Below are 15,226 nucleotides of genomic sequence, written 5' to 3'. Positions count from 1 at the left end.
GAGGTCAGGCTAGATGATCACAAAGGTCCCGCTGGCCTTGGAATCTGGGAATCACAAGCAACCTCCTGAATAGTTTCCCCAGGGTTGGGGGCAGGTTTGCACAGCCCGTGCAGAAGTTCACGCTGTCCCGCCTTTGCAGCTCTGGAACCTGAGCTAGCTAGATCAGAGCTAGCTCCGGAGCTCAAGCCGTAATCCCGCCATGTAATAATAGGAGATATACCAATCTCCTAGAACTGGAAAGGACTTTGAAAGGTCATCAAGTCCAGCCCCTGCCTTCACTAGCAGGACCAATTTTTGCCCCAGATCTCTAAATGGCCCCTTCAAGGATTGAACTCACAACCCTGGGTTTAGCAGCTTAATACTCAAACCACTCAAGTTGGGGCCAGCTCTGCTTCAGACTAGATCATCTTGCTAGTCTTCCCAGTAAGGCTCCAGGCAGTGCAGATACTGCAAATGCAGCACCTTCTGCTTGTTCTCAGCTGGGCACCTCACTACGCAGCCCAGGGCCGGCTCCAGACCCCAGCGCACCAAGCGCGCACTTGGGGCGGCATTTTGCCGGCAGGGCGGCAGGCGGGTCCAGCGGACCTTCCGTAGTCATGCCTGCGGGAGGTCCACCAGAGCCGCAGGACCAGCGGACCCTCTGCAGTCATGCCTGTGGGAGGTCCGCTGGTCCCGCGGCTCTGGTGCACCTCCCACAGGCATGACTGCTTGGGGCGGCCGAATTCCTAGAGCTGCCCCTGACACAGCCTCAGTGCTTTCCTTTAGCACCTTGATTTGAGCTGCTCTCCTGCAGCCTAGCACACAGCATCTGTCTTGGAGATGGGTAAACTGAGACAGGGAGAACATTTCTCCCCAGGGTCACGGAGAGTTAGCGGTGCAACTGGGATTCAGACCAGGAGTGCCAAGCCCAAGTTATTTCCGTAGGCCATTCAGCCTCCCTTTATGGTAAATACAGGACCCACACAAACTCATTGTGATAGGCGGTTTTCCTTTTGGGCGACAACTGCCACTGATGCCCCAGGGGAAACATCTCGTGTGGCACAGGGGGCTGGAGGCAGCATCTCCGCACATCCCTAGCACATGCAGGGAGCTGTAGCACCCCACCGCAGGTGGACGGGGAGCTCTTCCCCACTGCTTGCTTCTTGCTCTTCCTGTAGCACTGGGGGGCTACTGAGCCCTGGGGAGCCCAGGGTTCTGGGGGGAGCCCACACTCTTAAAGATACAGGCTCAAACTCAGCCCTGAGGGGACTCCACTGGAGAATAACGAGCTGCTCCGGGGATCAGTCCAGCCCATTGTCCTTTTGATTGTCTGTGTGGGTGTTCGGCGCTCTCTCTCCCAGAGTGCACTGGTTTGGGGGTCAGCCTAATTAGCCCTTTTCCCCTCTTTGGATGTTTCGTGCGCCTGATTCTGATCTCACACAAGGGAATAAACCCCAGGGGAATAAATCTCAGTTTACACAGTGTCAGTGAGAGATGAATCGCGTTCTTTCTATTTAGCTTGCTTTCCCTCCCTCCCTTTTTCTCTTTCTTTCTTTCTGCTCCCCTCCCCTCTCTCAGCCGTATGGGAGCCGGCCACTCACTGCCTGCCCTGGTTTTCCTTTCTCCCTTTGCCCAGTGTCTCCTTTGCTAGCTAGCGCTGGCTCGGCTCCACCGGTGACAGGGCGAGTGAGAGCCTCTCACCTCCCCTTCTGTTCTGCTCTCCAGCTTGTCATCCTCTCCCCCGCTCGTGCCCTCTTCTGATCAGCCTGCGCACGAGGGCACCGTGTGTCTAGCTCAGTGCTGAGCACCATGGTGGCCAGCAATAAACAGTGGCAATCATAATAACTAGGCCTCAGAGTCTCCTTTCCCTGTGACCCTCCTGGCCCCACTCTTCTTTTTTGTCCCTCTCCATGGTCCCAGCGACCCTCTGGCTGGGTCTGTCTCTGTCTGTCTCTCCCACTGTCCCCATTCCTCCGTGTCTGTGCCAGTTCTCTTTCTCCTTCCCTTTGCTTCCGGCTCCCCTCCTTCCGTCCTTGCTGCCTACTCACCTTCCTTTAATTAGCAATACCAGGAAAACAGTTGTCATGGTATTTTCCACCAGCCAGACATTCCCCAGGAAGCCCAGAAGGAACCCCCACTCCCCAGGCCCCAGAAAGCCAAACCGCTCGGGAGGGAACCAGCGCACTGCAGAAAGCAGAGCTGGAATCAGACAAACTGAATCCAAAGCACCATCCGGGCCCATCCTAACCTCCCGGCGACTTGGGCTTTGGGCGTGGGGTTTGTGAGACACGAGTTCATTGCTGGTGTAACTCCAGTGTTCAGTGGGACCCAGCTGGGATGGAGCTAGCCCTGTGTGTGTGTGTGTGTGTGTGCATGTGTGTGTGTGTGTGTGCGCGCGCGCGAGGTGGAAGATGGGGGAGAAGTGTTGCACAGGGGCAGGTGTCCAATTAGGTGTGCAAAGTGTGTACTGTGTTGCGGCAGTTGTGCAAGCAGTTCCCCAAGTCACGTGCACACCCCTGGTGACTGGGCATGCAAAGCAAGACCCTTGCAAACTGGGTTCGTAATCCGATGCCCTCACCTAATTCACTACCTGGGACATGGGCTGGATAGAACACCTAAGCCTGTCCTCTAGGGAACGACCCCGTGCTGCCCATGTGGGATTGTCCTTTTCCTTCTCTAACGTCTATGACTCCATGAAATCCTTGAGACTAGCCACTTATCAGCCAGGGAGGTTTAAGGCAGGATCCCTGGGATATCAGTCCTGTGGCCAGAGGGGCCCAGAGGGCAGCTGGTGATTCTGGCAGCTGGATACCGGCTACTACGGGGACCAGGGGAGGAAGAGAAGCACCCTGGGTCCATGGCATGTCACATCACAACATGCCAGGAGAGGAGGGTGCATCAGGCACCAGCTGGGAGTTGTGTGGCTTGATCTCAGCCGCTATGGCTTGGTCTACACATTGTCACCCCGGCTCCCATGGGAGCGCCAGAGGCCACCAGCCTTTGAACCGCTGTGTCAGCTGGCTCTCCTCTGAGCAGGGGGTTGTTAAAACGCTGGCAACTGCTGGCATCCTGTCCACGCTCAGGCTCCCGCTCTCCCTGCCAGCGTCAGAGCTGAACCAGCCCTTGTGACTGTAGGAGACGCTTGGCAAATAGCCTGGTGCGGACACTGCCTTGGCATGGCTGGCACGCTGCCCGGAATGTAGGGGGGAGACAGCCACTGGGGACCGGTATGAGCCACCTCGTTACATAACACTGCAAACCCTCTGAGTAAGCAGCCCAGGACAGCTCCCTCCTCCTTGGAACGAGGAGACACACGCACTCACCCCACCACTCCCCCAAGCCGTATGACGGCTCTTCCGGAAGGGAACTCTCTCTGGAAGGGAATCCTTCATCCGTCGGTTATATAAGGCCCCGGTCTCCTTTTATGGTTGGCTTTCCTGCCTTGCCAAGAACAAATTCAGCTTCATCTGCGTCTGTGGGCTGGCAGAACAATTAAAGCATCTGATTCAAGCTTAGTAAGGAACGCACTTTGGATGGGCGGATTTAATTTGGTGGAAAACCTAGATGAGATTTCCCCCCTCCTCTCCCTTCCCTCCCTCCATCGCAACCATCCTCAAGATAGCAGCTGGCCTGGTGTCATTAAATGGCTGGAACAACTCCCACCTACCAGAGCTTTAGAAATTCCAGGGTGTTTTCATTTGAATCCCAGTGGCTCCGTCCACTCCTCTCCCTCCCCTTTCTCCTGTCTGCTGAATTGTCACAATTTTCAACAATTGCCTGTGTGTGTGTGTCTGTGTGTGTGTGAGTGAGTGTGTGTGTGTGTGTGCATGCAGGGGGTGTGCGGGGGACTGTGGGCGGCTGGCTTGGTGTGACACACTGAATTCATATGCATTTCCCCCCCCCCCGTGAGCGCCGCTGACCTTGCTGAGTAAATAGTTGAGCGATGAATAAGTGCTTTCTGGGAGCTGAAAGGCAGAAGGTGGGATTACTCATCCATCCATCCAACTGTCTCCAGAACCTTTCAAGCGCTTCTCAGCGTTGCGGCTGGGGGTGTGCGCGAGGGGGCGGGAAGCAGAGGGAGGGCTGCCAAGATGTGTGTTGCCACAGCCACCGGGCCCGCTCTCCTCCAATGAGCGCGGAGCTGCGCGTGGAGGAAGAGGCAGTGTGCCACCCACATGTGGAGCCGGGCGAGGTATAAGTACAAGGGAATGCCTGAGACAGTGGCAGTTCCGACAGGGAAGCGAACGAGCTGTTTGTCGCTTTCGCCCGGCACTTGGCACTCGAAGTTAACAGCAGATTGGAAATCGCTAGGATCTTAGCAAGCAGCTTCTAGCTGTGTGCGTGTTTGAGCCGATCAAGTACTCTCAGCCGATCAAGATCCCGCACTCCGGACGAGGAGCAGCAGACACCGGACGCAGTGGGAGATCCCAGGCCGGGACACCCTCTCTTTCCCAGAGGCTCACTGCCCTGACGGCATCACCTGAGGCACGTGCGACCAGCGCGCTCGGAGCGGCCTGAACAAATTTGCCACCGACTCCTGCTGGCTGCAAAGGGGACTGGACAGCTCTCCTTGGGGTGATATCTGACTCGGTTGTGTTTGTGGGAGGCGTACTTGGGGAGGCAAGAGGGGGCGGTGTGTGCCTTTCGGGAGAGGATTTAAAAGCAGGGCGGGAGTGTCCCTAAATTAAAAGCCCCGGAGTAACCACTAGGGCTTTACCTCTAGTTCTGTTGCTTTGCTGCTTGGTTTAACCTGCTCACGCCACAGGTACCATGCAGCTGGATAGCATCACCAATGGGAGCGTCCACACCTTCCAGGGGCACCGCGGAGTAGCCAATAAGCCCAACGTGATCCTGCAGATAGGGAAGTGCAGGGCTGAGATGCTGGAGCATGTCAGGAGGACCCACCGGCACCTCCTCACAGAAGTGTCCAAGCAGGTGGAGCGGGAGCTGAAAGGCTTGCAGAAATCAGTGGGGAAGCTAGAGAATAACCTGGAGGACCATGTCCCATCCACGGACAACCAGAGGTGGAAAAAGTCCATCAAGGCCTGCCTGGCAAGATGCCAGGAGACCATTGCCCACCTGGAGAGGTGGGTTAAGAGGGAGATGAATGTCTGGAGGGAGGTTTTCTTCCGCCTGGAGAAATGGGCAGACCGGTTGGAGTCTATGGGGGGCAAATATGGCCCCACAGACCATGCCAGGCAGACTGTCTCTGTCGGGGTGGGCGGCCCGGAGAGCAGGGGCAATGAAGGGGAGATTTACGATTACGCCCTTGACATGAGCCAGATGTACGCACTGACTCCCTCTCCCGGGGAGATAACTAGCATGCCCCAGCCCCACGACTCCTACCAGTGGATCACTGCCCCGGAGGATGTTCCAGCCTCCCCGGTGGAAACCCAGATCTTTGAGGACCCCCGGGAGTTCTTGAGCCACTTGGAGGAATATTTGAAGCAGGTGGGAGGGACTGAGGAGTACTGGCTCTCTCAGATCCAAAACCACATGAACGGGCCAGCTAAAAAGTGGTGGGAATACAAGCAGGATTCAGTCAAGAACTGGGTGGAGTTCAAGAAGGAGTTCCTGCAGTACAGCGAGGGCACTTTGACCAGGGACGCCATCAAAAGGGAGCTGGATCTACCCCAGAAGCAGGGGGAACCCCTGGACGAGTTCCTTTGGCGTAAGAGAGACCTGTATCAGACACTCTACACTGATGCAGAGGAGGAGGAGATTATCCAGTATGTGGTAGGCACCCTCCGGCCCAAATTCAAGCGCTTCCTGAGTCACCCTTTGCCCAAGACCTTAGAGCAGTTGATCCAGAGGGGGAAGGAAGTCCTAAGTGACTTCGACCAGTCAGAAGAGCCGACCCCGCAGAGAACCCCAGAGCATCAGCCAGGGGACTCAGTTGATAGCTTGCCGCCTTCAACCACAGCTAGTCCCATTGCCAGCGATGAGACGCAACCCGAGCCCCCTACCCCACCAGCTACAGTGATATGAGCTAGTATAAGTATGGGATTGGCCTGTATTATACAAAGGTGTGGAGGGGGCTGATTTAGGAAGCTTCTCCTTAGCGAGAGGTTCTGGCTGTGACCAGTCATGGCTGGACTCAGTCCAATGGCCCTCGGCAGAGGAATGAACTTTGTTTACGGATGGGCCACGTGAGAATGTAGCTGCCCGCCTCACCCAAGTCATGTGACGGGGTGGGGGCAAGTCTGAGGATACTATTTTAACCACTGTGGGGTGGACAGTTTTATGATACTCCCGGTAGGAAGCTAGACAGTTCCCCCCTGCAGAGGCAGCCACCCTATGTTGGCGCCTTTCAAGGACTTCAGACAGGTGCAGCTATTGACCAAGAGTTCCCACCTACCCACCAGTTTCGTATCCTCTGGAGAGGGGTCCCCTTCCTCAGTGGAACATCCTTGTTTTGACTCTTGCTCATCTCTGCCTTATTGACAGGGCTTTGTCCAGCCCAAGAGGAAGCCACTGGCTTCTGCTTCCCTCGCAACCTCCCACCATAGCTTCAGGGAGGAAACTTTTTAAAAGTTCATCATGGTTTTGAAGTGAGCCTAGAGCTGCGGCAAATGGCAACTTTAACGGGTTTGATCAATTTTACCACCTGCTGTTGTATCTCACCTGGCACCTGCTCTCATTTTTCCTCCCAGTGGTTCTCTCCCGTTCTCAGCTCCTTCTCTCCCCGTGGGTGACTCATGCCAACAGGCTGTTGCAGCAACAAGGGAAATTTCATCCCATGTCTGCTGCTACCACGGGGAGGGAAGCCCAAACTCACTCCCTCGCCATCCCTCCAGGTGGCAATTCAGCATGTGCTGTTTCACCACTAGACTGGGCACTACTAAACCTTTGTTCCTTGCTGCATTACTCTTCTCTATCTGAGATTCAGGATCAGGCAGATTAATGGGGATAAGCCAGAGATCTTTCTACTTTGAGGGACGTGAAATGGGGCAATCAGACAAGGCACCAATATTGTACAGGGGTAAATTCCTATTTTTTTTTATATCAAACAAACACACCCTGAACTCAGAGCAAATTTCCCCCAAGCAGCAAAGCATGGCCCCTCCATTGGAGATGCCAGGACAGTAGGACATCAGCAGTCCATTTCTGTGGGACTTTGCCACAGGAAAGCAGAAACAAAGTTAAGAGGTGCTACATGTGTTGGGTCCGAGACCCTGCTTGCAAAGAAGACTCCTTGATGGCAGATCTACACACACATTGCTTTTGGAAGGCCTGATGTCCTAGGTATGAGGAGTCCGATGGCAGAACTGTGTCTAAAACCGATGGACTTTCTAAACCAGCCCCTTCGTTCTGCAAGCTGGTACTAGATGGAGCTGGAATTGGGCTCTGTGCTACTTTTCCACGTTAAATATCAAAGACCAGAACTGGCTGCACTTTGACTAAAGCATGAAGATGGGACTCTGAGACAGGACATTTGGAGCTTCTTGCTCGTCAGGTCATACTGAGGAAGGCTTTACTGGAGGTGTGCCAGCAACAGTGTCTCACACCGCCAACAGCTGCACTTCAGCAACTGCATAGCATCCATCACCTGATTTAATAGGCAGCATCAGCACGTGCGAGGAAAAGAGAAACTACAAGGAGTAGCTGGAATTTCCCTGGGACTCTGCAGCTGCCCAGGTGGCTCTGAAAGCCTTTGGGTGTGACACCTTCCCAGAGGCTGAAGGTAAGACAGCTTCCCCACTCTGCAATTAGCAAGTGTTAAGGCAGGTGTCATAGGAGCTAACTCAGCCCCGGGGGGCCCACAATACTGAAGCCAGGGGAGTTGCACCAAGACTGACCTTGGTCCCTAAACTTAGGTGCGCCGCTGAAGCGTGTCACGCAGAGAGAGGGATGGAGATTGCTTTGCATGGCCCCAGCAGGTATAATAGTTCGGAGTAAGGGAAGCGGATCGAGCAAAGGGAAATTAAATGCATTGAACTGTGGGATAATGCCCTGAGGGGAGGAGGGGACATTTAAAACAGGGATAATTACCCCTCCTGCTAGCTAACCAGCCTACCAGCTCCCTCTTTGGCACAGCTGAATAAGCCACTGCCTCTAGACTAAGAGTTTCCAAGTTCAAGTCCTGAGGAGAGTGACCTGCACAGCATGAGTCGAGTCTCAGCTCTGGGGACTTTACCCATGTCTGGGCCAGAGGGCAAGCGTCCTTTCCTCGCTGCCGAGACACCTTTGCTTGGCTTTGACTGCATGCCCGTGCAGAAGGGGGATCTTTAGCGAGCTGGGACGCGTGGGAATGGATGACAGAGTGTCAGTGCAAAGGAGTATCTGTCACTGTGGCTCACGGGTATTCTCTGCTTTGTTACAGTGACTCACTCAGCCCCTCCTCCGAAGAATTCACTCCATGCTGCTCCTAGCACAGACGAAAAGAGGCTTGAATTCCAAGGGGGAGCAGATGTCAGAATTCAAAGCCACCGTGTGCCTCATCTGGAGTCCTGAGGGAAACACTCAGACCAGGTAATTAGTGCCGAGCCTCCTAAAGGGTCTGATGCCAAGTGCCCCCTGAAGGGTGGTGGTGCCAGTGCATGCACCACCCAGAGGAGTTTATTCCTGATAGAGGGGGTGGGCATCACAGCCTTGTCTTCTGCTTATGACATTCAGGCCACCAAGCAGCCATCAGGGTCTGACCCAGGCCACCAGGGGGGATGTCTCCACAGAAAAGAAAAACCCACGGCTGGCCCGAGTCAGTCGACCGGGGCTGCGGGGCTGTGTAGACATCCAGACTGGGGTTGGAGCCTGAGCTCTGGGACCCTCCCAGCCTGCAGGGTCCTAGATCCCGGGCTCCTCCTTGGCGGTCTACCCTGAAAGCATTCCCTCCCTCCAGCCCCTGCTCCATCCCGCACCCTCCACTTAATCTTGCTTGTTGTTGCTTTTAGGGATTGCTGCTACTGTTGCTGAGACTCTTTCCATGTGGCTGGGAGCCGCTGTTTCCATTGGGAAGAACGGGAGAGCTCCCAGAAGAGCCTTCTGCCAGAGAAAGAGGTGGTGGGATGAAAGAGCGGCTTTAAAGACACAGCGACGAAGAGACGGAGAGGGAACTACATCCGCTGAGCAGAAAAAGCTCCAGCGGTTGCGCTGGCCAAAGCCGGGCCAAGCTGAATACAGCAAGCTCCGCATGGAAGGAAAGGCAAAAGTGGCCATGAAGGAACAAGCTGGTCCTTGGACTTTGGGGACAGCAGGGGCGCTGCAGTTGGGTTGTAACTGAGCAATACTCCCTGCTGATTTAGGCGTAACTGCACCCGGGGATTTGGAGGCTGATGGGGGCTGGAGGAAAGAATTGATCCTTGGTTGCGAACGAAAATCCTGCTCTGATTCAATTTGCCGAAAGTGACAGATCCAAGCAGGCCGCGAACTCTCCTGGTTGTTAACGTTTTAACTCATTTGACCTGACTGCGGGTAGTTTCATTTCATGCAGGTAGCCGTGGTCAAACCGCAATAGCTTTGGGGGTTCAGAAAAGCATCCTGGAAGCCAGACGCTTGTCTGAACAATGTGAGTCTGCACAACTGGGCCAGTCAGCTCACAAGAACAGACCCTCTTGTGAGAGAATAGGCACTTCCTGCTTCTGGATGGGCCAGAATTACTGCAAGAACTGGGCTTCTTGTGCTACTTTGGTGCTTTTCTTTCCGGCCAGAACCAGGAAGTGGAATGGTGTGTGAAAAACAATCATGTGAGTGAAAATTGACCCAACTTTTTTGAACTTCAAGAAAGTTTTGGTTCATGTGTTGGGTGAAGGGTCAGGTTGGTTCTTATTTCTTCCAAATCCACCTGTCCCATGTGTGTGTGTGTGTGTGTGTGCGCGTGCGCTGAGCAACCAAATCAATCTCAATAACCAAATTCTGCAGCATTTTGTTACATTTTGACTGAACCTATGATATCTGATGCATACTCCAACGATCAGTCAGCAAAAATGCCCGGGGACCAGATTGTGTGGATGCCACAGGAAGCTGGCAGCTAGGTAGACCACCGGGGTAAAAATCCCTTGTTTTGCAGTGCTCAGTACGAAGGCTTTTTCAGGGACCCCCAATATCCACTGGCATTGTCTTTTGGCATTTTCTTTTCCTGAACATTTATTCTCACTTTGCTAAATAAATGAAGCGAACCGAGCCATGGCACCTTTTGGCTCTGGGATTTTTGTCACCTGACCTTTAGAAGTATGCAGAACTGGTACTGGTTTTATTCCACTGGTTGCTCCTAGCAGATTGGAGCTTTACTTGTAGCACCCCGGTTTATATAATCAGCTCTTCTTGAAAGGACTGATAGTATTTCTGTCCCGGGGCAGACTGGCGTGTGTGAGTTGGTGTGTGTTGTGTCTGTGGAACCTAAACAGAATTCTACTCCTGTATCATTTTCTTAGGCAATTTTACATTTTAACTCTGACAAAGCTGCTACATAGGTTTATTTTTACTATAGATCTTATTAATTCAGACTGTATTGTATAAAAGGTGACTGTGTGGAGCCATTACAGGCCTCTGTATTCACTGTATTAGGTTGGAAGCCAAAGGTCTTTGCACGGTGAAATAACTTGACCTAATTCTGACTGTATCTGCTCGTTTATCCCTCATGTGTCACCTTGGAGTTACTGACTCACCCAAACGGTGTCAGTCGCTAGAATCTGTCAATAGAACAACACCCCATTCTGTTTGCCATTGTAGCAAAGTCTGTTCTTAGAAAAGAGCCTTTTGTAGATTTATTTAATAAAACGCTGAAACATCTGCTTACACTATTCCACTTCTTGCTCTCTGTTCTTTACCTGCCTCGTTCCCTGCAAAGCTAGGTACATGCCAGCCTGAGAAAAGTTGCATTTGCTCACCCGTAAGAAATTATTTAATCCCCTAAAATCCTGCCGTCATGTCGGCAGGACCAAAATGCTCTTTTAAAGTACATATTTCCCTTTAACCCTGCGGATCCTGGATCCATCCTGGATGCAGTAGGCAACCTACTTAACTAAAGGGAGGGGAGCCCAGGTCTTTGTTATGATCACATTGTGCTCTGCCTGGGTCTGAGATGCAAGACAAAGATGGCTTTAAGTCACTGTTAGAGGGTGGCCTGGCCCTTTAGGTCCTGTCAATCTGTGCCTCATTAACAGCCTCTCCATAAAGAGCTGGAGGAAGAGGGGTGCAGGAGAGTGAAGGTGCAGAGAGTCGAAAGCTCCTGCAGGCTGCAGGGAGAGGAAGTTTGCAGAAAAGTCTTGGACTTCAGGACCCAAATGACTCCAGGCAGGCAGGGCTGGGAGTGGCCTACCGAGAGCAAGGGAAGCCTCAGTGGGAAGGCCTGGTTTGGCTCGGGGGAAAAGTGGTCTCGGATCCTCTCTGGGGAGAAGCCCCAGGACCGAGTGTTGTGAATTTTATATAACTAACTAAATTAGACCCCAAAGGGGGATGTTTCTAAGGACTCTGGATTGGTGGAGTTAATTGGGAGAAAGGGAAACTGAGGCAGAGTGCTGCAGTGCCATCTAGGGTGGGGAGGCATATGTCTGGTTACAGTCACCTCACCTTTGTGCTTCCCCAGTTCTGGGTCCAATCAGAGGCAAGTTACAGCAGCCTCCACGCTGCTCTAACTACACTCAACTGCCCAGGGGGGATCAGCAACTCAGAATAGCCAGAGCACGCAAGCCACACCCACCTTTCCCAAGTGGCCAATGTCAGGAGCAGCGAGGAGGAGAAGTGGAGAGCCCTCGTGCTGGCCCTTTCCAGCTGGGAAATCTCTCTCCACCATGGATATTTTCCACTGACTGGGTCCACGGCTTTAGCCCTCCAGGGCAGCATAAAGGGACCGTGCCATGGCAGAGAATCTAGCCCAGTAGGTGAAGTGAACGTAGGGCTGTTGAAATGTGCTGGACTGACCGAGTTGGAGATCACTCTTTCGCCATAGCACAGCACAGGATTCTGCCCTGCTCTTGCACTGCAAACCTGACCTAGAGGTGAGGGTTTGTTCAGCCTCCGTGCCTATGGGCTAGTCTACGGTGGCAACATTAAAGTGCTGCCCCAGCAGAGCTTTAACGTGGCTTGTGTAGTTGCGGCAGAGTGGTGGGAGAGAGCTCTCCCAGTGCTCTAAAAAACCCATCTCCAGCTCCGGTGCACTGTCTACACTAGCACGTCACAGCGCTGAAACTTGCTGTGCTCAAGGGGGTGTTTTTTCACAGCCCTGAGCGAGAACGTTGCAGCGCTGTAAAGTGCCAGTGTAGACAAGCTCTATCTAACCCACACACATTCCGGGTGCTCTGTCCCGTCTAGTGGCATCGAGAAGAGAGAGAGAATGAGAATGAGTCTGCTCTACAGCCTGAGTGACCAGCCCATTGGCTTTTAGCTCATGCTGTAGAGGCTCATGCCCTAAGCTCCAGACGTTCCCCGGTTCAATTCTGTCCGCTGCCGACCGGGGTCTGCCGGTATTACACCTACTCAGTCCTTGTCTGTCTGCCTCGGCTGCCATACAGGAAGCTCACGTTAGTGATAACTGCATTGGTTTGGGAGGTCGCTGAACCGGTCTGAATCACTCACCCATTTCACAGTCATCAGACAATACCGATTTATGATCATTACTGAGCCAGTCTAGATCAATGAAAGCCGGGCATCCCCTTCTATGTCTGATTCTCAGCACCACCGGGCAGATATAGATGTCATGTTTTGGTAACAGTGGGACTATTAGCAATAGGAACTCAGCAAATCCAACCATAAGATTGCTTTGGGACACGGTGTAATATAGCACCCCAGCATAATGATGCTCTTGAGTGGGTCATCTGCAAGGAATGAACCCTGGACCGCTGTAATTAAAAGCACGAGGGTTCACAAGAGTTCACGAGGGTTCCCAGTCTGAGCTAAAGGAGCAGCCCTGTTAAGCAAGAGACAGTAACCGACTCCTCCAGTAGAGGAGGACAAAGCTACGCTAGTGGAGATTAAAATAAAATATTTTTAAAAATCCATTTCCCATAAAGTTCAATAAATAATAGCTCCTGGAGAGAATATATAAGGTACAGGGAGGAGCGGTGTTTGCTGATTTGAACTGAAAAATACCTGGGGTGTCAGTGAGATGAAGATAGAAGAAAGGCTGGGCTAGCTGGCAGAAGCGACCGAGGAGAAGGCTCTTGCATCACTGGTGACTGGATCATGTACCGGGATGGAGAGAGGGCAGACGCTAGCTCAGTGAAGATGGGAAGAGATGGATTTTGCTGTGGAGGTTGAGTGGAGCATGGAGGGCTTTATAGATTGGCAAGGTTTTCAATTTCGTGTCAGTCCCATCTGGATTTTAATCCAACCTCAGCCAAATAATTGTGGTTTGCCTATTTTTTGCTGGGGCCACCCACAGGTCCCTAGGTAGCCCTGGGGCTTAAACCTCCGTTTAATGAAGAAATGCCTTATTACAGCTCCAAGCTCGGCCATTAGGGAGTCCCCAGGCATGTTCACAAGCTGGGAATGGATTAAGTCCAATCAACGCAGAACCAACCTGAAACCTTTGACCAAGACAGGACCCTTCCTGAAGTTTCTTGGAACCTGATCCAAAGCCCATTGAAGTCAATGGGAATCTTTCAACTGACCACAATGGTACTTTGGATCAAGCTCTTAGAGAGTGGAAAACAAGCATTATTTCAGGTTTGTTTAAAGACTGTTTTGCATCCCCTGGTTTTGACTGGCCAGGACACTATAGAGAACACAGTGGGAGGGACCTTTCCAATGTGGGCATTCCTATTAGAATATTTTTGCATGGTATTTTTTTAAATCTCTGTGTCGTTTTTTTGTTTGTTTTGCTTTGTTTTTTTTTTTTTTAGTTTGCTTTGTTTGTTTTTTAAACAAAGAAATTGGAATGGTCAATCTTGTCAATCATATTGATTGACTCTTGTGAAAATCAGGCATTGGTGCACACAGAAAGTAACTGCTCCGTAGATCCGTTATACTGTGGTATGTCAACGAGTAATTAGGAAGGCAATAAAACCTACATTACTGACACAACAGGCTATAACAGCTCCACTTACCATGTCAATATGTTGCTGCCATAACTACTGCCTTAATAGCCTGCTAGCTGCTATGATCGCTGGAGATGATATTGTCCCACATCCATTCCAGGGGATGCTACAGGCAGGCATAGAGTGTGTATGCTGCATACTCTGACAAAGCAAAATTTCATGGCCTCTGTGGGGGTAGAACTCAGATTCTCTTTTGCTGAAAAGAGGCTTCCTACCACCTGAGCTAAAAGCACTCCTTCAGTGCTTAGCAGTAGAGGGCCTCTGACACATAGTTGAACAGTTCCAATTCCACTCAGTGGACAGTGGTGGAGTGAGGCTACCAGTTTAAACACCATGCCAAAGTTAAAACAGTGACCTTAACTCTGACCCTGCCTTGCATTGTGATACCAGCCCAAATTCAGCGGGCATATAGAGGCAGTCTATGTTGGTGTGACTTCTATCCTCTTCAACCTGTAAGTCACTGTGACAGCGTATGCCAGGCTTTCTCTGACCCCTGACATCCCTACCTGAAGGGAGAGTGTCACCTGGAAAAGAGAGGCAGTGAGTTTAGACCACTGAGCGCTGCCTAGAGAAGTCACTCAGGGTCTGGGACTGTCAGAACCAACAAGGCTTGGTCCTCCAGTGGCTAGAGGGGCTGACAGGAAGCAGTAGCCAATCAGGGTCCACCAGATGAGATAAGATGCCTCATCTGCCCCTCCATAGGGAGAGTACTGGGTGACACTAGGGCAGGAGAAGAGCTCTCAGGTCCTAACCCAAAACACCCAGCCCTGGGACAGGGCCTCACAACATGACTGGGCCTTCAGTTAAAACATGCAACAAACTCTCTATTTCTGTAGTAAAGTTTGAAAGCCCAGGTGGCTGGTTTTGTGTTGGCTTTTATGATAGGACGAGCAAGGCGTTCACCGCACGAGATGGGTTTGACAGCCACTAATAACATGAGATCAATGGCTCGCCCTCCCTGGAGATACTGTGCTTATTTCTGGTCACCCCATCCCATCCCATAGCAGAAATAGGGGAGGTGCAGAGAGAGGTGGGTAGAAATCTGGAGGGGCTTCTCTATGAGGAGAGGCTGCTGACCAGCTTGGGATTGGTTAGTTTAAAGAGGAGATGGATAAGGGAAAGGGCACAATAAAAAATAACAATGGGGAGACGGAAGGTTTGTATTTTCTCACCCACCCGGCCTGGTGGGATTCCAAATATCTTCCAACTTTTCCAAAGCTCTCAGCGAACAGGTGCCCAATTCACTCATGCTGACTGTGCCTCACAACTTTTGT

The 15,226-nt window shown here is 52.1% G+C and overlaps 1 protein-coding gene across 1 annotated transcript; it reads left to right on the top strand.

The window, feature by feature from the left end:
• The first annotated feature begins 4,219 nt into the window (after nt 1–4,219).
• On the top strand, nt 4,220–10,695 carry ARC (activity regulated cytoskeleton associated protein). The gene is made up of 3 exons (XM_039521596.1): nt 4,220–7,663; nt 8,303–8,451; nt 8,871–10,695. The coding sequence occupies exon 1, from the start codon at nt 4,750–4,752 to the stop codon at nt 5,965–5,967; it is 1,218 nt and encodes a 405-aa protein (XP_039377530.1). The 5' UTR covers nt 4,220–4,749; the 3' UTR covers nt 5,968–7,663; nt 8,303–8,451; nt 8,871–10,695.
• Nucleotides 10,696–15,226: the final 4,531 nt, after the last annotated feature.

Source organism: Mauremys reevesii, linkage group 2, assembly GCF_016161935.1.
Source record: "Mauremys reevesii isolate NIE-2019 linkage group 2, ASM1616193v1, whole genome shotgun sequence".
In the NCBI taxonomy this organism is placed as follows: Eukaryota; Metazoa; Chordata; order Testudines; family Geoemydidae; genus Mauremys; species Mauremys reevesii.
The sequence above is the reverse complement of the archived record's forward strand: the minus strand, read 5'-3'. Positions and strand labels throughout refer to the sequence as shown.

Excerpts from the sequence above, each read along its gene's own strand:
- ARC (XM_039521596.1), top strand. The coding sequence starts at position 4,750 with ATGCAGCTGGATAGCATCACCAATGGGAGCGTCCACACCTTCCAGGGG.